Here is a 25,730-nt window from a genome sequence, read left to right as displayed (position 1 = left end):
TCGGCGAGTGTGCCAGCTTCAGCATCCCTCAGCCAGCCGCGGAACATCGCCTCCGGAACATTGTTCAACTTCGCAAATTTTCGAGCGGAGGTTTTTCAACTCTCACGATAGAGACGAACCAAACGCAGTCGATCAGCCACTGTTCGCTGTTCTTTCGTTTTCTTATGAGAAGGCATCGTCAAGCAAAGGGAAACGAAGTGTTCACACGACGGAAACAGAAGTGGGTCTTGTCAAATCCCTACCAAAACGGCAAAAGTAACGGAACGTCGTTACTTGTCTTTTTCGATCATCCTTCATAGCGATCATGGCTTCACGCTGTGGTAGATCTACGTCTCGTGTCCAGCAGCAGTGTACGGTCAGTGTAGACTACAGTCTAGACAGTACAGTGTACCGTGCGCATGCAGCTCAGTGCTTGTACGCGTGTTCAGCACACATGTCCATTATGCAGAAGAAAAAATGACAGCTGTACATATGCATGACGTGGTGCATAATGTAAGTCGCGCACTCGCGGTAAGTCGCGCATTTTCTATTCCAGGACACTGTGCGCGACTTATCGCGAGTAGACTGTATTCGCCAGAACAAGACCGACAGAGAACTACATGAGCAAGAGCACAACTTGTTACAACTATCTTCAGAACGACAAGCGAGGAACTATTCGAAATCAGGAGACCAATAACTGTCATAGCTGGCGTACAGGCCAACGGTCGCTAGCAGAATAGATTACGTGCTCTACACCAAACACTACAGAATAATGCACACGTGACAAAGCAGTTGACAACAGTGTACACTGCATGCATGTATAATGTGTAGTACACACAGAGCAGCGTATGGCGTACAGCCTCGGATCATGTACAGACAGACTTTTTTCTTTTCTTTTTTTGACGGGGTAACGGCCTCTTTTATGGGCAAGATAAATTCATGTAGATGTGAAAAAATAGAGATACCATGAAAACGTAAAATAGAATATTGTTCCAGTAAAATACATTGGAAATCTCCGAGAAATTTCACGTAAAACAGACGAAATTCAGTTCTCAATGGCCGATGCCTACCACAGCACCACCCTGCATCAACAGGCAAGTCAGGCGCCTTCTTGCCCCACTTAGCCGGAGGTCGACTGCATGGAACACTGCAAATTGGGTACGAATTCGCACCCAAGCCATGATAATTGAAAAGGGCTTGTCCCACTTGAGGGCAAGGCGACTTGCAAGTCCCTTCTGCTAGCTGGCGTATTCACGATGCAGCACCCCATCCGTGGAACACACCATTGGTGTGAAAGACCGGCACGGAGGACCTCAAAGGCCTGACGGTACTTCTTTTTCTTTGTGTTGGCAGCGCGGTTGGAGAGACAGGCTATGGATTCAAACAAAACACTTTTCACTGTCAGTGTTGGACAACTATTTTGAAGTACGAATAACATTTCAAGTTTTGTTTTACAGTGTCATGTATGCATCAAAATTAATCATAAGTATAATTATAATGAGCCAACATAAGAAAGTGACTTAAGACAAAAGAATGAAATAAAAAAATAAGGCAAAACAAACAAGAAGGGAATAATAATAGTGGAAAAAAGGGGGAGATTGAGAGATGTGTGGGTAGCTCTCGAGTGATACGGCAGGGTGAATCTAGACCAGAGTGGCTGGCAACTTCGTCGCAGGTGTGTGCAGCAGTGGCTTTCAGAGGTGGTCTGTAGCCCACAGCCAGTCAGTGTGTAGCAATTCTTTCCATGCAGCTGCCTTGAAGCGGTGCAGCCGTTGCAGGGACATTGGTGGCTGGAACAGGGAGGATGGCAGTTGATTCCACAAACTGATGTGGGCAAACGGGAAGGACCGCCTGATGTACTCCGGTGCAGCTGGTGGTAGGGTATTGAGGAGCTGGTGAGGATGGGTCACCGCATGCGTGTGTCGGGTTCGTGGACGAACCACAGTGGGTGCAGCTGGTGGGACAATGTTGGTCAGCTGTTGTGGGCTTTCGATGCACTGAAGCTTGTACATGTAGCACAGCCCAGAGAGAGTGCGTCGTGCAGCCAGACTCTGGACGAGCACATCTGGTCCTATGATGGCCATTGCCTTCCACTGAATGCGGTCGAGCCTGGCCAGATGGGTCGGGGCAGCAGACATCCAGACCAGTGGAGCATACTCCAGCATAGGGCGAATGAATCCTCGGTAGACACTCAGACGGCCATTGGTGTCAAGTATCCGCGCGGCTCGGCGCAAAAGCCCAAGACGTTGACTTGCTCTCACCGCCATGCTGCTGATGTGCTGGCGAAACGTGAGCTTTGAGTCGAACAATATACCCAACAGCTTCAGTATTGATGCGTGGGCAATGTCGACACCACCAAATGAGATGTCTGGAGTGGCTGGGTCCAAGGATCGTGTGCACAGTAGCTGCTGTGACTTGGATGGCTCAAATGTCACCCACCACCGCTCACCCCACTCTTGAAGGCCATGTAGGGCATCTTGTAAGGAGGCATTCTGGGAGCAGAAGTTCCTGGTTGCAACAGGCTGTATAGCGTGGTGTCATCAGCAAACGCGCTAAGGCGCGTTCCGGGGTAAGACATTGGTCGATGTCGCTGACGTAGATAAGAAATAGAGTCGGCCCGAGGATACTTCCCTGAGGTACTTCCGCGGTAATAGGCTGAGTCGTTGTTCCTTCTGCCTGGTTTTATGTAACCAATGTATGTTACAACATAGTACAGTATTAAAGGCGAGACCAAAATCGAGCTGAAGTCATTCTTTTTTGGAACAGTTGATGTATATATACAAGCCAGTGCTGATCGTGTGAGTAGATCTGTGACAGGGAGTCACACAAACCCAGGCTTGCAGAACTTCCTGATGTGCGAATCGTCGTTGGCCAAAGTACAAAATTGTGTGGGTAAACCGCGCACATGTTGTCTTTAAAAAACTTAATTAAAATAATCGGAAACAGATTTAAAAAAGTTCAACGTGTTTGTCCACAACTTGCAGCTTTTTGTTTTTGAGTTTTAGCAGTTTAATCATTTTATCGCCTATGTCGTCAGGCGAAATAGCACGTCAAAGTACATTTGAGACAAGCGGAAAGAACATGAGGACGTACAATAATCTAGTTACAATTGGCGCTTATCTTCGCACTTGTCTCAGGAAGGAAATACATAATTGTATTTGAAGCATACGCTCAAAACGTTCGATCCGGACAGCTGCTGCACGTTTCATAGCTTGCTCAAATTCGCCTCGTCTCAAATCACGCTCAAAGGCAGTGTGTGCCAGTCACCTTGCCGCTCAGAAGCTGATTGAGACTGCCTGTGTGTTGGCTGAAAGTGTTATCCCGTTCGTCGCAATAATGCGGCTTAGTTTGACACAAAAATGCCACGCCACATGCGTGGGTTTTTTTTCAAATCGCCTCTTGCGCTTGTCGTACTTGCTGATCAGCACCCACGTGAGACGCTGGTGCTTGTACATGCAGCACAGTGATAGCTTCCGCTTGATGTAGCACCTGTGGCTGTGCTTACTGCACCTAAGTCCTAATGCCATGCACCAGGCTTTTCGGTTAGTTTCCTGAACGTCCTTTGCACGAGATTTTCCCTCAGGACTTGGTGTTGATTTTGATTAGCTCCTTTGCCCGGTCCTCTGTGAGCTTCAGAGTATGTCAGCCGGATTGTTCTCACTTTCTGGAGATGTCGACATGAGCACCAGTTTCTTCGTCAGCGATTTGCTGGGGGTAACTCTTCACTAGGCGCTGTACTGTGCCAGCACTGAAATTCAAGCTCGCGAAGCGCTTTTTCAACTTTTCTTTACCTCCCCACGGCAAACAATCCTTGACACCAGACAGCTGGAAGTAGAGAGAAACTGTATTCTTCATCGCTCTGAAATTCCGACCTATTTTTCGGACTCGAGCGGAGGTTGCAGCGTTTTCTTGCGCTGACAGAAGTGTTCGTCGGTGGTAGCTCCGTCAAAAAGACTCAAACGAACCGATAGCAACTTCTGTGATGGTTTGTGCTGCCATGTCGTCCGATGCAATGGTCAATGGTTATGTTCGGATGGTGATTCAGTGGTTCCATGCCGTATGACACATGCAGACCACCGAAAAATCAAGTCCGAAGATAAGGCCATGTAAAATATATTGACTGTTTATCGTCAGGTTTTCCTGAGAAATCGGGGCGGACGGGAGGTATTTTATTTTATTTTTCATTTTGCATATATGGCTGTATGGTAGGTGTTTGCAACCCCTAGACATATCTCTTTCATCACTTTTCTTTTTTTTAAGCCATTTTGCACAGAGTGCGATAAATCCATGTGGTGCAGATGAATCGTCAGCGACGAATAGCATTTTGCAAGATAATTTTGAGGATGCAAATAGGGAAAAGTGAAACAACCAACGTAGGACAACAAAGAGAATCAGGCAGCTGATAATCTCTTTCACTTTCAAGCCTATAGTACATACATGCATGATTCAATCTGCGGACTTGGCCTTCCAATATCTACTGCCACGCTGATTGGAGGCCGTATAGGCATAGATCGCAGTACATACAGTACATTTACTGGAACTAAAAAATGAAATAATTCGGCTGGGAGGGCGAAAAATCGGGGCGGGCGCGGACGATAAACAATCCATTTTTTACTTGGCCTAAGCTCCAATTTTAACTTGGCGGACCAAGTATCTGTGCACACGAATGTTCTGTGTGAGGTACATGGTGTGTCAGCTATGACATCAAACCCTGTGGGTCCATACCTAGCATGTAGGTCAGAACCATCCTGCAAAGTTTGAATGATGCAGGTTGAACGATCACACCGCAAACCACGCAAACAGTCTTCTGTGGACTGTGTTCAACTTTGCTTACTATGAATTTGTTACTCAATAAGTATGTTTGAAACTAAAAAACCGAACAGAAAGGTGACCTGGTACGAGTGAGGACATTCCACTTACGTCTACAGAAAGGGGTTTCTGCACTCAAACCATTGGCAGTGCAGGTCGCTCTAGCTGATCCCAACATGCGATGTCCAACATTACATGTGTATGCCACAGTCATTCCATACTGGATTACTGGCTCAGTATTGTTCTGGCTACCATCAACCAATTTTGGAACATGGCAAGTGAGAACTAGAAATACAGAATATCAGAGGAAAAGCAAAATACAAATATCGAAATGGAGACTCCCTCGAAATGGAGACTCCCTCGAATTAGGCTAAAGTCTTTGGAGAGTCCATATCACCCGGCTATGGTGTTATGAACGCCCCAGCAGCGACTGTTTAGTATTTTCCCCTTGCCTCTTTAAAACTACTTCGAAGTATCATTATACATGAATTTGTATGATTGTTTAACCCGCACCGCACTATTTATTCATTTATTTATTATTCCAAAGAATACATGGCTGGGGTAGGCAATGACCACTTTGTGTGGCGATTGCAGGGTTTTTATAGCCAAACTCCACTTGAGTCACAATTAGTATCACAGTAATGGAAGATTGCCACCATAGTCCCCAGAATTATTCAAATGGAAACCAAAGTCTCTACCTTCCGATTACCGTCCAGTTTCGCTCTTGTGTATTCTGTCCAAGGTGACGGAGACAATCATCAACAGAACAATCACTTATTCCCGTAGCTAGTCAAAAGACGTTACTTCAGTAACGTCTGGCGCTAGCCAGGGTCCACACAGCTTTAATTTCGTGTTTGTTTGTTTGTTTGTGCCATCGGCATGCCTGGTGCTATCCCGTACCTGTCCCGTCCCGTATCATCAAGGTGTGTGTTTGTTTGTGCCATCGGCATGCCTGGCGCTATCCCGTGCCTGTCCCGTACCGTACCATCAAAGACAGCTGGCCATAATATTCAAATAGGGCTTTCAAATGCAAGATCATAACGTGAAGCAACTTGGAAGAATGAGTATGCATGCTAAGTGTATCGGGGGAATGCATGCAGGGCAGGGCGGTAGTGCGGGTTCGAATCCTAGGTTATGTCTTGAAAAAATTAGGAGAAATGCAAAATTTACAACATCTATGCTTTTTTGGCTAGGCCATCAATGTGGTAGACGGTGTCGTGTTACCCTCGAATACAAAGAGAAAGTTTATTTCTTTCGCTCAGGGCCCTACGCTTTGCTTTTTTGCCAAGCTTCCGCTGCATAGCTCGCTGAGCATCCCATTGCTTTGTAAGTTGCTAATCCCTTCCCACTTTGTGTACGTGCTCTTAATTTTCTTTTTTTCCCTTCTTCCGTGGTTGGTCTCACCCTCTCCTCAATTCAATTGGCTGTCTTGACATGCCACGAGGTGCAGAAATAAATAAATAAATAAATAAATAAATAAGCTCATCATGAATGTTGTTCGAACAGATGGAAACTGTTTGCAATACAATGATGCAGCCGATCAGTTCGTTGTTGTATGGTTGGGAATTGTAGCCATTATTATTTTTCTGGTTTCAGAGGTCATATTGTTATCTAAACCTTCCCAGGCACTCAGTCATGCACCCCGTGCACACCGTCACACAAAAGATCACAGCCTTTTTCAGATCAGGAACAAATTATGCATGGTTGAAAGGAGAGAGAAAATGAGAGAGACGCGAGAGAGAACTGGCTGCGCCAAGAGGAGCGAATGCAAAACCGCTGTCCCTGGCAAAACGTGCGCGTACAAGTGCAGCACAAACGAGACCAGCGTACTACACGCAACAAATAAGGGTAGCGGGACGCAACCTAAAACGATACCAGTCTCCCCAGAAAGGTGCGCTGCTGCGCACAGCCCGCGTATCCATGGAAAACATGGTGCAAAACAAATGCAGAAATGCAGAAGCAAAATAAATAAATAAATCAGAAATTCGAACGACAAACAGTAGTGAGCAGGACGAAGACAGAAAGATCAAAGATGAGGAAAGAAAAGTGTTTGATCTGTCAGTGGGTGCTTGCACCCGATACGGGATGACAGTAAACCCTGTCAGATAGTGACACATCGTAGAGTTATTCTGCAGAGGGACTTCACTGAGCAAGAATATAACAAACCACGTAAGTAACTCCAGCAAACCGTGAATAATAATTGTAAATGCATACACAATGTTATCATAAGTATTCGAACACCATAGTTCCCTTTCACCCCTCCACCTGATAACATTGGATGGGGCATACATGTAATGACATACAGCAGGGAAGACAGATGCCTAGCGATAGCGAGCAGGGGGCTGCAGAGAACCACGGGGACGTAATGAATGACCACCAACCAGATGATCAGATGGGGGGGAAATGTCCAAGCAAACCCAACCATCATCATCACCATCATCACGAGGACCATCAACGCGAACATCGCCAACATCAGGCGGGGGCACTAGAGGAGCACACGGCACATCAGGAACAACCAAACCAACATCACGCTTCAAGAGCTCGACATTGACCACCTTTTCCTGACGACGACCTGACTCAGGATGCACACGGCAAATCACAACACTGGCAGGACCAATAACATGTTTAACTGACCAACCAGAATCGAACGGGGGCTGACGTTTCTGGCGACGATCAGGGTTACGCAATAGAACACGATCACCAACAACATACGGACAAGAAGGCGACTCAACAACAGGCGCAGGGGCGTGCTCTGCAACAACCGCCGTCAAATAGTCGTGAACCCGAGCAGCCTTATCACACACACCATCAACCCAAAGAGAGGACGAAAGAGTAGATGGTATACCGTCCACAAATAGAGCACGAGGCTCCCAGCCAAACATAGCACGCATGGGAGAAATCTTCAATTCACTATGCGGACGAGTACGGTAGAAGAAGAGGAGAATCTCTAGCTCGGCTAGCCAATCGGCAGCAGTATCCAACACCTTGCGAATAAGAGTGAGAATAGTACGATTGAATCTCTCGGCGCCACCCTGTGACTGAGGGTGACGGACCGCACCAGTACGAACGCAAACACCAAACACATCCAACAAAGAAGACACAATAGCATTGCGGAACTCATGACCATTGTCGCAACGCACCACACGCGGCGGACCAAACTTCAAACAGAGACGCAGAAATTCCTCTGCAACAGAGCGACCATCATGACGCCGCAAGGGTACCACCTCGACCCAACGGGAAAACATATCGACAACCACTAACACACAATGGTACTGACCGGTCTGGTTGACACCGAGCTCCAGTGTATCGATCTGGACAATGTCCCACGGCTTGACAGGAACGTCATTCTGAACAGCAGGAGCTGGTGGACCACTGCGGGGATTGGCAGCCTGGCAGGCCTGACAATTACGCACATAGGCCTGGCATAGCGAAGACATACCTGGAAAGAAACAAGACTGACACAGAGAACGCCACATAGTTTCCCAATTGCCATGACCTGTATTGGCATGAGCAGCAGTAATCAAAGCGGGAACGGTGGATTGCGGTGCAACAGGAACCAGTACCTCACCGTCGACGGGGTCACGCCAAGTGCGACACAATAGACCATCAATAACACACAACTGCTTACGAAACTTGCAGAACGACGGATCAGAAACAGAGACGTCACGAGACAAATCGCGAATAACGCTCTGGATAGCATCATCAGTAGCTTGACCAGACTTCAACACGTCAAACTCCAATGGATGTGAAAGTGTAGAAGAGGGGGCAGAAGCAGCGACATCAGCAGAAGAACACAACTTCTTAGCATGAGCAACCCACGGCTGCGGAACACGAGTCAGTACATCAGCATGATTCTCAGAACTTGGCACCCATTCCACTGTGACCGAAATACCGGATGCCTCAATCAAATCTGTAAAGATCTGCAGACGACGTTGAACCAAGACATGTTGCAAACCACTAACTCGCACCCGTTCAGTATTGCGCAACACAGCCTGGAGCCAACCAAAGACAGTCTTAGAGTCTGTCTTGAGCACAACAGAAGAGACATTCCAATCAATAGCCAGCTCGAGGCCTTTCAAGGCAGCATTCAACTCAGCAAGATTGATATGACGCCGGTCGTCCTTTGGCCGGAGCCAAGAACGATCTTCCAGAACAGAACCATCACACTCCAAAACAACACCAATAGCAACATCAGAGGCATCGCAATGAACAACAAAACCAGAACCAGTAGAGGAAGAATGCCACGTACCATGAGCAGGATCCTCTCGCACACAGCGATCGGACAGTTCCTGGAGGAACCGCTGTACTTCAGGAGAGACAGGCTTATCCCATGCGGACTGGCCAGACACGAGGCGCTTCAAGAAGCTGCAGGCCGGACGAAGCCAACAGCAGACGGGATAATGGCTGAGCGCCCGACCGCACCAACTGAAGAGTTCCCGCTTCGTAGTCGTGGGTGGAACAGACAGATCAACACCCTGACGACGGGTCCACAAGACTTCACCCGTGGCGCTAGAATGGAGCTGCAAGCCCAGAACACGGGCATCAGGCAATGGCTCTGCAGGCTTGGTCTCAAAACCAAACGCAGCAAGCTGAGAGGACACTTCGGCAGCACGGTCACGCGGCACGTGGATATCATCCACGTAGTTGTCGGCATCGACCACGTCACGCAAGACCCACTTCACTATGATGTCTAGGAACTTGGGGGCAATGGATAGACCGAACGCCATCCGTTCCATCACGTAACGCTGGCCGTCGACGAGGACAACCTGGTATGGCAGCAATGATGGTGCGACATGGACCTGTAAGTAGGCCTTGCGAATGTCCAGGAGAACGTACTCAGATGCAGGTCCAGCCTGCCGCCACTTCCGTAATTTCTCACCACAGGCAGGTGCTTCTGAGCCAGGATGTGAGATGATGCAGACATTCAGCCTGCGATAGTCCAAGCAAGGGCGAACTGGAGTGGACGACTTGTGCTCCTGGACTTGAGCAAGGAAAGGCAGCACACACTTGGGCTGGCCATGTTGGTCCACATCATACGGCTGCAGCCAGCCGTTGTCAATCCAAGTCCGGACCTCCTGCTGGAACAGGGTCTCCTGCTCATCAGTCAGTTTCGAGCGAGAGTACTTGCCTATGCCACAGCCAACGGGCGACTGAGGCTCGCTCCCACTTTGCCATTTCCAGGTCAGCTCCCATCTCTTACGAGCAGCGTCCCAGCACACTTGGCCATCATCCGTTGCTAGGGTGACATTACCCTCGTCATCTCTGGTAACTGTCACATGCCCATATGGATGGTCATGGGTCGACCTCTCGGGTGGAGCTGCAACTGGGTCAATGGTCTGCGGTTTCGTGCCAAACGTCACACCAGTGAGCACGCCATGATCATACTGGACGTCAACACCGCCCAGTGCGGAAATCAGTTCCAGGCCAATGACCAGATCTGAGCCAACGGCATGCAAATCAGGGACGACGAGAAACCGACTCGTAGTGCATGGCAGATAAACAGCATCATCGAGTCTGGACACCTGCAGCGAAACTTCACCCTGGATAGGCACACTGTTGCCGTCAATAGCCGAAATTGCCAGTTCGGACGGACGGACATCCACATTCAGGGCCTCCACCAGCTGCCGGCTCACCAGGTTGCGGCTGGCGCCGGTGTCCACGACTGCCTTAGGGCGAGCAGACTGTTCTCCCACAGCAATATCCACATGGAGACGCGGCAAAGAGCATGCATTCGCATCAGGCACACAGAGGCATGGATCAGGCGTGCGCTCAGGTGCTGCGGCCTGCACTTCAGACTCCTTTGCACGCCAGGACGTGTCAGACTGCTGGCGGGACTGGCGCCACTTCTTGTACTCCGGACAGTTTGGCTTCACGTGACCTGTCTCATCGCAGAAGAAACAGGTCAAAGCTGGCCGCCCACCACCATTGCCATGACTTCTGTTGCTGCCAGAACTCCGGTTTGCGGGACAATTGCGCGAAATATGTCCAGCCTGATTACAACGAAAACATAAAACATTCCGGCTGCGTTGGGAGCTAGCAGCCGCAGCGCCAACCGGCTCTTTCGGACGAGATGTACCCTCCGCGCTCCGCAAGCGACGGACATACTCAATACAGTCAGATACAGACTCCATGGAACAATTTATTCGCAACTGGCGTTGAAACTCCCAGGGCAAACCAGCAACGAACTGCTCGATGACTACACGGTCTTTGCCGTCACTCGCGACTTTCTGGCCAGCACCAACTAGCAGTTTCTTCAAGTCTGCAGCGTACCCCTCGACGCTCTCATCGGTCCGCAACGTGCGGGCACGAAATTTCTGGAAAGACGCAGCAGGCGTCGTACTGAATGCACTTTTCAAAGTTGCTTTCACCGCATCCGGGTCAGCTTTGTCGGTTGACGAAAGCTCGTCCCACACCAGGTAGGCCTCGTTCTCCAGAAACAACGGTAAATTGTTCATCTTGTCTGTGCTCGAACTCCACTGCTGGAGGTTCGCTAATACTAAAAACTTAGACCAGAAGGCCTCGAAATCATCGCCACTACCACGATAGGGTTTCACAAACGCCTCGATACGCCTGGACATTCTCACAGGGTTTCGGTACCACTTTGTTATCTAAACCTTCCCAGGCACTCAGTCATGCACCCCGTGCACACCGTCACACAAAAGATCACAGCCTTTTCAGATCAGGAACAAATTATGCATGGTTGAAAGGAGAGAGAAAATGAGAGAGACGCGAGAGAGAACTGGCTGCGCCAAGAGGAGCGAATGCAAAACCGCTGTCCCTGGCAAAACGTGCGCGTACAAGTGCAGCACAAACGAGACCAGCGTACTACACGCAACAAATAAGGGTAGCGGGACGCAACCTAAAACGATACCAGTCTCCCCAGAAAGGTGCGCTGCTGCGCACAGCCCGCGTATCCATGGAAAACATGGTGCAAAACAAATGCAGAAATGCAGAAGCAAAATAAATAAATAAATCAGAAATTCGAACGACAAACAGTAGTGAGCAGGACGAAGACAGAAAGATCAAAGATGAGGAAAGAAAAGTGTTTGATCTGTCAGTGGGTGCTTGCACCCGATACGGGATGACAGTAAACCCTGTCAGATAGTGACACATCGTAGAGTTATTCTGCAGAGGGACTTCACTGAGCAAGAATATAACAAACCACGTAAGTAACTCCAGCAAACCGTGAATAATAATTGTAAATGCATACACAATGTTATCATAAGTATTCGAACACCATAGTTCCCTTTCAATATCGGAGCAGCCATTCTGTAATTCAAAGCGAGCCGTCATGGTCGACGTAAAACACTATTTACATACACAAGCTCGTGGAGCAAAAGTCTCTCTGTCCCATAAGCTGCCACCTACCAACTAAATAAAAAACCATGCACTTAACACGAGCTAACTGTTACTTGCACGGGTTGCACTTTTCATGAACCCAGACAAATGGATTGGTCTATTACTATAACCAAGAGTACTCTTGTTATAACGCATGTACGAAGTCACTAGATTACACCCGCACCAGAGATGAAGGTGACAGCGACAGACATCAATACGGTGTTGTACGGTAGAAGGATGTCGTATAGCATGTCGTCCAACAGTACGATGAAATTGTGGGAGAAACCAACGACCACTTAAGCGCTTGAGAACTATGAACATTGCAACAGTCTTATTGTGAGTGATAGTCAGGCCAAGTTTCCGAAGATCAGTAGCGAGTGTTATTCCGAGCATTATGTTAGCATTACGAAAGCATAGGCAGGATGTGTATTACAGGAGACCCAAGTTGCTGAAGACCAGTAGTCATTGCTGATAACGCGCAGAAAAACTAAATCTGCAGCCTCTTTTGCCGTCAGACCGGATGCGTGTTATAGGAGACTGTAAAGTTATGTAGTGTGCTCCACAGGCAATCATGCATTTATCCGTCAGCAACAGTTAAGCGCAAGCACACTATCAAGGTAACGACACTTTTGTATTATTCTTTTGTATCGTATTGTATGGAATATATTTTTATCTCATTGGAGCAAACCAAAAGTGGATGAAGTGAGAGAAAAATAACAATCCGCAATAAAAACTGCAAATACTTTTGCCTAACTCTTATTCAAACTGATTGAAACGTTTTTGCAATACAATAATGGAGCCAATCAACGGCAAAAACATTTCCATCAGTTCTAATAACATGCACGATGAGCTAGGCAAAAAAACATAGCATAGGGCCCTGAGATTCCAAGCTCTCTCGTTTCTTCGAGTTGAACAATGTCTTCTCCACAAGACAGTTTGGATTTCGACATGGCCGCAGTGCACCTGCCCTACGTACCAGCCTCCACCACCAGTGGCTGCATACTGCCGGGGAGAAAGGCGCAGCACTCATACTCGCCATTGACATCGCCGGTGCGTTTGATCGCGTATCACACCCCGGTGTGCTACACAAGCCCAACGTAAATGGCCTACGTGGGTAACTACACCAGTGGCTCAGCAGATACCTCAGTGAACGCTACCTTCGAGTGGATATTTGTGGCCAGACATCCTCAATGCTCCCAGTACAGGCTGAAGTCCCCCAGGGCAGTATTATAGGTCTGACTCTCTTCCTCATATACGTGAATGACTGCGAGGACCACACACCAGCCGGTGCTGACCTAGCCTCGCTCGCAGACGACACTGCGCTGTATGCCAACATCACTCCACCACCCAACAAGATACTACCCAAGCCCTCCAGCTAGCAGTCAACAACATCTTCCTCTGGGGTCAAGAATGGAAGATAAAAACAATTTGAACCAGCCAAATCCCATACACTACCTGTCAGCTTCCACCGCACCCAATGGGGCATGCTACCGATTTCAACGGCTGCCGAGTCTTGCTCTTCGTTGGATAGTTGCAGCACTTTGCTTCCTGTACAAGATGCATTGTCCAGATGCACATCCCCTTCTACAGAGAATTTTTACACCCCAGCAGCCCCAACACCGAACAGTCCAGTCCTCCCATAGCACATCTCAGAGATGTAATGCCCCCGTGCACCAACTGGCAAATGAACTTCCAGCCCGGTCCAGACACAACCTTTGTTGAGCCAAACCTCACGCAGTTGCCCCCGTCTGGAACCAGCTGCCCGCCGGAGTCTTCTCTGGTCCATTTATGCCCCAAGAACTTGCAACATTTCAAGGTTGCAGTCACCCACTATTTGAAGACCAACGACTGGTTGTGGGAACATGCCCATCTCTGAATATCAGCATCATATCTGCCTCAGCCCATGACTTTCAAATTCTGCTCCACGTACTCCTCCTAATAACGTTTGTTCTTCTTTTCTCTCCTTCTCCTCCTAACACTGTCTGTCTCACCTCTCCTCTCCTTCTAATTTACTGTCTCTCCTCCTAACATTTCGTATCATATACCTTTCACTCCTTTCAATTTTCTTCTTCTTTTTTTTTGTTCAGAAAGTGATGGACATCACGCAACTGCATTGTAAATAAAAGGGGGATTGTCAACTGACAACCCCTCTATTTAGTTGCTATTCACTCTTGGCGCATGCGCTGGATGAAAATTCTTTTATTATTTTATAATTGTTACGGTTCGCATGTCACTCATGGAAGTACCCATGGGCTTGACGCATCTGTCAATGAAATCCAGGCAGAAGGGTCAACAAAAGGCATCTCATTATTGATTGCTTGAAAGTATCGCAGTAAGAACAACTATGCAAGCGCAGCACATTTTTTTGTCTAGAGGCAGCTCAAAACAGTCAGAAATATAAATATTGGTGTGCTTTATATCATTTTTAATATTGTCAATCCATCTGAGATGGGGTTGGCCACGTGGGCGCTTGATGTCAGGGGTAATAATTGCCACCTCCAGTGCTTGCTAAGACCCTGAGTCAGGCCCTTCACGGACGACATGGTCCACCCAAAGAAGTCGATGTCTGCGACAGATAGCGCTGACTGGGTCTTGTCGCGTCGAGAAGTACACCGTGACATTTGACATCTGGTGAGGGTACACAACACCAAGCACCATTCTTTTATTACTGATATCTAAACTCGGATACTGAACCTTCCAAGTTGGAAGGCTGATGGTTTGTGCACTAAAGATGTGTTAGAGCTAGGTCTCCGGACGCTGAATGTCTGAGTAGCCTGTCAGTTGTGTGACGTGTTATCTCACTTTCTTACCGTTTATCATCTTGTTACAGTCGTGCATAGTTGCTGCATAACTCGTTCTCATGCTTTTCTTCTCTATTTTACATTAATGATGCTGAAAACATTATGGACGTTTCGGGCCAGTCACCCATCGTCAGAACAATTCACAAGGGGCGAGCCTGGTCTTCTATAACGAAAGCAATCGATAGCGTACTTCCTCCGCGTCATCGAAATTGTCGCAGTTTGACTTTTGATATAAAACGGGGTATTTACTCACCAGCACTCGTACCACAGGTAAGGAATTGGACATAGGCGATGGTCATCAGTATAGGGTGACGGCAAAGTTCTATTTTCTGTTATTGGAAGCTGGAATTTTTGAAATAGATACAATTTCCTCGCTGATGTCGCTGCAATGGTAATTTCGACTCGGTGAGATCAGTCAGGCATTGCAGCCTGCACATTTCTCGTGCTTATGGCCGTTCACTCAAGCCTCATCACTGTTTTACCTTAGCTGGGGTGAGAATGACTTCGTGGAATAAGTGGCAGCGCTTGGAGAAACATCGAGGGGTCAGCAAACTAAATGCCTGCAACAGCGATAAAATTTGTCGCTCTGGCTGAGACACTCAGTACATGATTGTACCTGCAAGAGCCGTGTAGACTCTACATGTAGTGCTAGTGATGCACGCGCAGGTGCCATACCATGGTATACCAGTGAATCAGGGCCGGGCAGTGTTGCTGAAAAAGAGGGCGCGCTGGACATGATAGTACATTTACCTGCATGAGCTGTGACCACACAGCTAAAATAAATGGGCATGCCACGGCTAAAAAAAGTTCATTTCAAGATCGAGGTGATTCTGCCGACGGTAATCAACCGACCTCGCAACGATCATGTATTCTTACTAGGCTTCGTTGGTGGTGAAGTAGAAATCATCCAGAGCTAGCAGACGACAAGCATAGCAGCTCTTGTCCTGTGGAGAAAGTCAAAGCGTTTGAGATGAGGCGCGACCAACTTTCAACCTTCCTTGAAATATTTCGGAACGATATTTTTGCGTCCATTGACATCAGCGACGACGAGGACTTCATTTCTGCATGAAAACTCTCAGTCCAACTGTCCTGGAACGTTACTCTAGGCTTCAGACTATCATACTGTGTAATAAGTTTTGAATGGCTTAGCTTATGGAGTTGTCAGTAACAAGTGACAAGTCACTAGTGAAACTGCGACAATTTCGATGACGCGGAGGAAGTATGTGTGTCCATGTAAAAAACAAATGAAACACACAACAGCCGTATGCAATTGCTGTCCACAGATTGAGTGCAATTGAGTATATGAATTTGCATTTACAACCGACAAGGAGAAGTGCGCTGAAAGAGTGGATATGCAAGAGCTCAGCAGATAAAGCACAGGAAATGTGTGTACGAAGGTGAGTGCCACAATCATTGTGTGTACAAACCCTGTACAGACACAGCAAGATTCAACGGTTTCACTGTGAGGGTGCTAGCGCCTTCAATGGCCATCCGGAGGAGATATTGATCTCCGGACGACGCTCTCGAATCTCGATGGACTCCCTGATTTTTCTTCTGGCCATTCGTGTTTCCACAGCCAGTACTTGTGTTGTCCCTGCCCTTTTGGAGGGTATGTGCCCCTTTTGGCACGTGTGTGCTGGGTCCGCGTGGTCGGTGTGCGGCCTGCGCACGTTGCGCATGCATGCATATTATTGTACGCACGATTGTTGTTTGTGGCCTTCTTCTTGAGACTCTCTTTGGAGCAACAACAATAATCTGTTCTCTGAGTGTGGCGTCCGTGTGATATGAGATATCGAGAGTAATCGGAAGGGCTATCGTCGAGGCATAAAAAAAACCCGATGACAATTGGCGCCCAGCTAGTGGCATCGTTCCCAACGACCCTGAGATCGTTTTTGTTTTCGCTGTGGCTTCGAATCTTGCCTTCTCCACGCGCCCTCACCATGGCTCCGCTTTGCATCCATCTGCTCAACCCTGACGTCGGAGCTCCTACTCAGGTGAGCCTGCTTTGTCTGCCCTGCGTAATGTTTTGTACCTTGTACGTAGTTCTCCTGGTACTAGTCTTCGATTTGGGATTTTCAAAATAAGCATAAAACCCCCACGACACTTGCGCCCCAATGAAAATTACATCTGTGCTCTTGATGGTTCCGTGCTGCAGGTGATCAGTAGCCATGTGTTTACCCTCTGGTTTGTCGAGCATCCTGTGACGTGCTTCCCACTATCAGGGAGTCCATTGAGATTTGAAAGCGTCGTCCGGAGATCAATATCTCCTTCGGATGTTGGGCAAGAAATCTCCTCGAATGGATGCAATTATCACCCGTGAGACTCACATTCACACACGTGCACACACACACACACACACACACACACACACACACACACACACACACACACACATACACACACATACACACACAGTGTTCTGTGGCCTGTGTTCAACTTTGCACACTATGAATTTGTTACTCAAGAAGTACGTTTGAAACTAGAAAACCCAACAGAAACGTGACCTGATAAGAGTGAGTACATTCCACTTACCTTTACAGGTGGTGTGTTCACTTAAACCATTGTCAGTGCAGGTCACTGTAGCTGATCCATTCATCCAATATCCAACATCACATGTGTATGCTACAGTCGTCCCATGCAGGATTACTGACTCAGTATTGTTCTGCCTACCATGAGCCAATGTTGGCACATTGCACGCGTGAACTAGAAATACAGAATACCAGAGGGAAAAAAAACAATACAAACATCGAAATGGAGATTCCCTCAAAATAGAAACTCCCTCGATTTAGGCTTAAGTCTTTATAGAGCCCATACCACCTAACTACAGTCAGTATCGCCTATAGCGTTGGTGTTTGATTTTGAGCATTTTATCACTATAAGCGATACTATGACCGATATGCATGCAATGTATGCGAGTGGGATGTCAAACGACTCAGCGCACCGTGCACATACGCACTACATACATGTACAATGTCATGTAGCTGGCTGTAGCTCCTGACAAAGCAAATCAGCATTTCCTCACGATGGAGGCATATTTTGGCAACTTGTACGAGCAAAACTCACCAAACAACACTCACTGGACAAGTTCTTCACGAAGAAGTAACACCCTGTTCTCCTCTAACATCACTTGATTTTCCATCAATCACTATAAACGATGCAAAAATAATGTAATAAAGGTCTTTTGAAATATGAATTTGATCACTATAGGCGATATATTACTACAGACGATTATTACTATACGCGATAACTGTGTATACTTAGTTATGGCAAATGAAAATGAATTTGAGAAATTGATCACTATATCCGGTATATTACTATAGCCGCCAATCTTATAGGCGATACGGACTGTACGCCCCAGCAATCACCGTTAAGTATTTCCCCCTAGCCTCTTTAAAACTACTTCAAGTACCACAATACATGAATGCGTATGATTGCTTAACCCATACCGCACATTTACAAACTCAACTTGAGTCACAAATAATATCACAGTGCTGGATTTTCAAATTCTTAGTCTCTCTGGACAGCTGGAAATCTCCTCTATCAACTCGTTGTGCTCCAACAAGGCAGGCATAACAGAGTCACTGTAATCCTAATCAAATACCGCTCCATTGCACCCTCAGAACGACATTCCACATCCGACGTCGATTTCTATCAGATCAGCACCCGCACGCAACGCAGAACAACTGTTCAAATTTTAAAGATTCGTTCTCCTCAGGCAAACCTTATGGTGCCCGTTGCGTGTATGGCACATGACAGGGGAATCCCCATTCTGGCTTAATAATGTCACCATGATGACCGTCTTCTGCCTTGTGCCTTCTGCATGAATATATTTCCCTCTTTCTCTTTTTTTAGCAGGCAGGCATAGTGGGATGGTCTAAGACCATGATTGAGAAACAGAGGGTACCAGGTTCAAGTCCTGCTTGGAAGCGGAAGCCGTGCTGCGACCCACAGTTAATTGGGAACTCGTGGCCTGGCACGAGGGAAACATGGAAGCAGTGAATGGGATTTTCGGTCTTTGACCACTTTGGGGTGGGTCTGATCTACTCACCTCCCACCGCTTAGGAGCTGCATCTGCGCCTTGATCCTAGAGGGTGGTGGCGTTCCTACGGATGCGTAAAACTGGGCCTTTGGCCGAGTCTCACGCGAACCGTGAAATTATTTTTCCTCTTTTTTATATAAGTAGCTTCCTCCTGTTGATGGCGCCCGGCCGATAATTTGACTGAGACATTAGTAGTTTGCAGCGAACGTCAGGCAAAATAGCACGTCATAGTACATTTGAGATCAGCGGGAAGAAAATGACGACGTCCACTAATTTAGCATCTGTGCACACGAATCTGCTGTGTTTGTGACTCTGTATGTCAGCTATGGCATCAACCCATGTGGTTCCATGCCTAGCATGTACGTCTGAACCATCCTGCAAAGTTTGAATGACGTAGGTTGAGCGATCGCTCCGCGAAACATATTTTTTTTAATTCTCTTCATAGTATTTCTTCCACCATTGAAATTTCGAATTTCTTGCTGAGAGGGGTGGCTTGCAACCTCGATATGGCTTGTTCCAGGCATGCTTTGGAGCCATCTCCTGTTAAAGTAGTGGTGGGATCTACCTTGCAACTGCTACAACAAAAAATGATTCGATCTGAGAAAGGGTGAGACCACGAATCTCGGTTGAATATTGAGTAATTCAAGCCTTTTCACGACGAAGATGGAGTTCTTTAACAATTTGATATCGCACAAATTGATCTCAGCATCGTGCGTGTAAATATAGAGATAACAGAGTGGTTAATCGACTGCTTGTATTGTTACAATAGTTCTGACGATATTAGTTATTTGATTGTATTCTTACTTTGTAGCTGCGTCCAGGCTCGTTGGAATTCTCATCACGGACTCCATTCTAGTTTCGAAGAGATATATATTCTTGTCCAATTGTTCTCAACAAATTCCTCGTCTTGTGCATTTGTTATCAAACAAATTCTTCGTAGTATTTGCAGTACGTAGTCTCGATTTCGCGCTCTTTGATTTGTTTGACTCGCGCGTGACTTTCCTTTCTTTTCTTTTGTCATGTATGACGTATCGGTATGACGTGAGTGTGTACGCACTCTGTTTATGACCACGTGACTGCATGCTCACGTGGAACTACAGTCAGTAGGCTAGTGCATTTTAGCGACTGCAGCGATCCGATCTTCTTGCTGCAGCGCTGTTTCTTCTTCTTCACTTGTGTCTTTTCTTTGGTCGCTGCACTAGTTTGTGATTACCATGATTACGCGTCAATGGACGACATGGTCGCCATTTTGTGCATGTCCTTTTTCTTGATGGATCTTGGATCTCGTGGAAAAAGAACAGTTTTCTTTTCTCCCAACTTTACCACTATTTCAATATTTCAACTCTCTTGATTCCTTGTTGATAGTTGTGGCTCAGTGCATGTGCGAGTGTGCTGGAGTGCTAGCTGGAAGAGATAGAGAGCATAGTGGTGGAGTAACATGCGTGCGGTATTTTATATTCAGAAAATCCCAAAGTGTCTCTGTGTGGCCGTCCTATGCCACGAGAAACTCCAATCAGGCTCCTATGTCCTCTGCCTTCATGATTGAATGTCCACTTCGTTTGAACAACGAACACAACAATCGAGGACGGCTTTGCAATGAAAAATATAATATCCTATGCACTGGCATAGGATATTCCCAAGTGTATGTTACATGTGTTTTGTATGTTACAATGCTCCCTGACGGTATGCGATGTACAACTGCTGGATTAGAAAATCGAGTTATGTACAGTTTCAGTGATTTGTTGCAGAAAATCGCTGCTGGAGGCGGAATTCAAGTGTCGGATTGAAGCGTAGAAAATGAACTCAAAAAATCCGTTTGCCAGAAAGTGTGCTGGTTTGCAAGGGTGCTGGATAAACAAGTGCCGGATTAGAGAGGGACGACTGTGTTGGATTCCATAATGGCCGGGTTGTCACTACTTCTTCTCAACTAATGACAATGTTGTTCAGATTATTTATCCTTGTGGTCCCGCCTACACGTTGAAACTCCAAAAACATTGTGCACTCTCAACTGCAACGAAAGTAAAGATTTTGGGCACACTGGCCCCCATACCAACCAACCAACCAACCAACCACCCAGTGCCACCCAACCAACTAAACAAACAAACACCCTCCCCCCAACCAACTAACCAACCAACCAACCACCCAACACCTATTATAATTTAAATTAAGCATGCATTGCTGTCACCCCGCTCTCAATCACAGCCCTTCACCGTCTTGAGCGAATCCAGCCTCTACACTCCTCTGAATCATTCAACATCCCTCCACCAGCTCAAAGGGCCAACAATGTTCTCTCGCCGCAAAGTGAAGCTCACCCTTATTGCCCACTCCATAAAATACCAATATGCCCCACAACACATACGCGTGCTCAGCACCCCCGCTCTCAAGTTACGGCCCAGTGTAGCCTTCAACACGCACGCACTTGGCACCTCCCACCCTCCAGAACTGATCGCTGTAAAGACTCCCCACTGTACAAGTCCCTAGAATACTACAATGCCCTCCCTGCTAGCATTCGTGATGTCTCCTCCCGACCTGCTTTCAAACAAGAAATCTGCTCACCGCTGATTAACTCAATCTGCTCCTGCAGCGCTCACCCTCTCCCATACTTGTAAAACTCAAGGTGATGTAAATCACTTTCCAACTGCATAACCCACAGTCCAACCCACAGCATCTCACCTTCTCGTAAACTTATCTCTTGTTGGCGATGGTGCCGTCTTGAGAATATAGAATTCAAACCAACCAATCAACAACAACAGCCATTACTCACCATAGCAGATTACACTTCCACGTTCACGATCCTCATCACTGCCGTCCCTTAACTTTACTTTGTAATCAACATCGGCAGAGGAGCTTAGCCAGTAGTCTGCCCATACACCTTCATAGCCAATATCATTTCCAACAGTGCTGTGGTAGGCAAAGTCCCACAAGCAATGAGCAGCACTCCTTGGTGGTAAAGTCATATGTAGTGCTTGGCAAATGCCCTTTGCTTCGGAAAGAGTTTTCTGGCTACCCGGTCCTTCTGGAAGGTAGGACATAGGGGGTACTGATAGGTACATGCCCACTGGGCAACGAAGGTGACCGTTCGCACGGCGAGTTTCACTCCTATAATATCCTGACAACAAAAATAACACACAGAAACAGAAGCGAGAAACAACTGATGACTCATGACTATTTTGTTTGGGGACATTTTCTTTTTTTTTCTTTTCTTTTTTTGCCATGGCTATAATCGCCCTCACCTCCTCCTTGATTGGTCTTGGCCATGAGTGTGTGCGTAATAATAATAATAATGATAATTTAGAACTTTGAAGAGTAGCAGTCAACTTATGAGTAGGTAAAAAGAAACTATAATAAAGCTGGACACGAGGAGACCACTGGTTAACAAAGTAAGTCTAGTCTATTATGATCGTGTCCGTTCCGGAAGGGAGCTCACGACGGCCGCTAACACCCGGTAAACCCTAAGTTATGTGTTGGAGTCCACCAGCTAGGCCAGTTATGACACAGTCGAACGTGAAAAATTTTCAAGTAGTAAAAACCTGACAAGGAGCATTGGAACATTGTTCCAAGGCATGAAAGTGAGCTTGAGCAATAATCTGGTGTAGTTGGTGGGTACTTCTTGTTGCACTACATTGCTTTTCCTCGCTTTCATCTACAGGTGGCAGTTCAATAATATGCTCGAGCTCCTTCGTCACATTGACACCAACAAAAGCGCCGGCCCGGACGGAATCCCGTCTATTCTTCTGAAGCTCACTGCCGACCGCATTGCCCCTTCCTTAACAATAATTTTCAATCACTCCTTCACCCACGGACAAGTCCCGAGAGACTGGCGAGATGCCATGGTGTCTCCAATCTTGAAGAAGGGCAGTCGAGCCTGTCCCACAAACTATCGTCCTATCTCCCTCCTACCCGTCGTATCAAAACTGCAAGAGAGAATCACCCACAAAGCTCTCTACAGGCACATCCAACCCCATCTCCCTCCAGAACAGTCAGGCTTCAGGAAGAACGACAGCACTGAGTACCAAATAAGCCGCCTGCTGCACGAACTTGCTGCGGACCTTGATGTCAAGAAGTCAGTCCACGTCTGCTTCTTTGACCTCTCTAAGGCCATCGACGTTGTGTGGCACCGTGGCCTCTTGTACAAGCTTGAACACCATGGCGTAAGGGGTGCAGCACTCCGCTGGTTTGAGACCTATCTCCTGGGCCGGAGGCAGCGGGTCCGAATCGGAAGCACAGCCTCCGACTGGCTTGACATCCCTGCAGGAGTCCCTCAGGGATCGGTACTCGGCCCGCTGCTATTCCTCGTGTACATGATGGATCTACCAGCAGCTTGCAACTCCCAAGCCACACGAAGCAGCCTCTTCGCCTACGACACCGCCTTAATCGCTAGCGGCCACTCAGCAGCAGCAGCAGAGCGAGCGCTCCAGTCCAGTGTGACTAAAGCCGCTACGTGGCTCGACACCTGGCACCTGATCGTCAACGAAATGAAGATGGTCGTGATGACACTGTGCGGTGCTTTCCCCCTGACAATAACGTTGAAAGGCAAAACACTGAACAGAGTCCAGAGCCAGCGACACCTGGGTATCATCGTTCAGGCCGACCTGAAGTGGAATGCCCACATCCAGCACATCGAGAGCAAAGTTGCGCGCACTCTCCACCTCTTGAGATGGATTCGTGGACGTCTTTCATCCACCGCCCTGTCAGCACTGTACACCACGTATATATGCCCCGTTATGGAATATGGTTCTCTGGCTATGTCAGCTATGAATGTTCAGCAACAAGATGCCCTTGAACGCCTCCAACGGCGGTCAGCAAAACTCTGCCTCCGACTCTTCAGTCCCTGCCACCACAGTTCGTTACTCCACCACGTCACTTGGCCTACCCTCTCATCCCGCAGGAAGCTCAAGCAGCTACTCTTTGGTCTTTGCACACACCATCGCTGTCAAACGATCCACGCCACACATCCAGCTTGCGACCTCAGGCTACATCACCGAGCCACCAAGCCGAGAATTGAGGCGTCATCGAGTCTTTGCCCTCCCCACCACCCACTCCACCCGCCTTCAACGTTCACCCTTGTACTCAGCATGCACTCAGTACAACCACCTGCCACCACACTGCTACTCCCTCCGAGAAATAAATGCATTCAAAAGAGAAGTTACCCCGATCATAGTATCATCTATTTGCACATGCTCCAACCCCGCTGTAGCCCAGTCTAGGTATAGTATTTTAATCAAGGTATATCGCCTACCTGCCCTCGCAATGGATATACTTCCCTCGTCGTCTTTACTTAAATGAAGCACCCAAACCACGGCTGCCACTAGCCACTGTTTCTCCCGGTTTATTGCACCCACACTGATTGATAACACATAGTACTGTCTCTCTCTTATTGGCTACGGCCACCGTGAGAATAAAGATAATGTTATCTCCACCGGCTGATGAATGAACCACAGCGCTAATGTGCTCAACAGAAACAAATCTTCGTTCTTCCTTTTTCCTGGCCTACAAATTTACAAAACACCAATGATATGGTTTAGCTGACGTCCGTCCATTTCAGCGTGGGGCGGGGGGGGGGGGGGAGCTGACTTCCAGGCACTGAAGTGCTTGTATATGTACATTGTATGAATACAGAATACTGCATGGTAGAGGTGGCCACAGTTGCGTCTGCAGCCACCTCTATCATGCAGTTTTCTGTTCTTGAAGTTCATGATTTCTCGTAAAAAAACTTTAAAAAACATATTGACCAGCACCATTATTGGAAATTTTCGGTCTCTCTCTCTCTCTCTCTCCCTTTCTTCCCCTCGCCACATCTCCAAGGCGCAAACCAACAACCTTCCAACTTGGAAGGCTCAGGTTCGGAAAGGTCCAAGAGGGGAAGGAAAGCGCAACGAAGAAGAGCAAGAGCTACGCATCACGGCAACAAAGAATGCCGAAAGTTACTGGATGATGACGAAACTAGTAAGACTATTGGACATATCGGCCTTACTACAACTCGACGACGCAAAGCAACGGACCACCCAACTTGGGAGGCTCAAGTTTATGTAATAAACGTAGAAAGGGGTAGCTAAGCGAAGACGAATTGTGACAAACCGAAACGTCAACATATCACTGAACTCCACTATCATGAATGACGGACTAGTTATGTACAATACCACGTAGTTCCACACGACGTACGTTTCGCCGTATAGGTCATGACGCTCATGAGGTGTGCAAAATTTAACTCGGATGGTGAGACCATTAAAGGGGCACTCCGGCTTCATTTTCGACGCCGAGTTTTCGATGCCAAGACAAAGGTAGGTGAAAGAGAAGACCCCTCGAAAAAAAACGAGTCTCCAGAAGCGATCGAGTCCAGCAGGAAGACGACTTTTGAATTTTGCCGAGCGAGCGCTGATGATGTAATGAGGGATTAGCTTGCCAGTGGAAATGTACCTGCGCACATACATTTCACATACTTTTTGGCCAATTTTCAATCGAAGAGGAGGTTGTTTACTATGTTCTTTCAACGTCGTGAGTGATCCCGTCTTATATACCCTTCCAGGTACCCTGAAGGTCCTCCAGAGGAGAATTTATCTCCAGCAAAGCGTTGTTGATCCGCTAAATTCGTCTCGAGACATATTCACCCAGTGCAGTGCTGATAAATGTAGAATGTTGAATCTGTGATAATTGTCGACAATGGAGAGAGAGAGGCTGATAGCTGCTGTCGCAGGGAGAGGGAAGCTGCTGGAAGTAACAACGGGGAACCCGTTTGTATCACCTGAACAACCAGACTTCAAAGC

The 25,730-nt window shown here is 47.4% G+C and overlaps 1 protein-coding gene across 1 annotated transcript in view; it reads right to left on the bottom strand.

Moving 5' to 3' along the window:
• Nucleotides 1-4,716: 4,716 nt before the first annotated feature.
• Nucleotides 4,717-25,730, bottom strand: part of LOC135827270 (CUB and sushi domain-containing protein 1-like) — a 48,382-nt gene continuing 27,368 nt past the window's right edge. The window contains exons 6-7 of the mRNA XM_065339800.1: nt 4,900-5,073; nt 4,717-4,727 (exon numbers count right to left, since the gene is read on the bottom strand). Coding sequence (XP_065195872.1) covers nt 4,717-4,727; nt 4,900-5,073 — 185 coding nt within the window. The remainder of the gene's footprint in view (nt 4,728-4,899; nt 5,074-25,730) is intronic.

This window comes from Sycon ciliatum, chromosome 11, assembly GCF_964019385.1.
Source record: "Sycon ciliatum chromosome 11, ocSycCili1.1, whole genome shotgun sequence".
In the NCBI taxonomy this organism is placed as follows: domain Eukaryota; kingdom Metazoa; phylum Porifera; class Calcarea; order Leucosolenida; family Sycettidae; genus Sycon; species Sycon ciliatum.
This window is presented reverse-complemented; position numbering and strand designations above follow the sequence as displayed.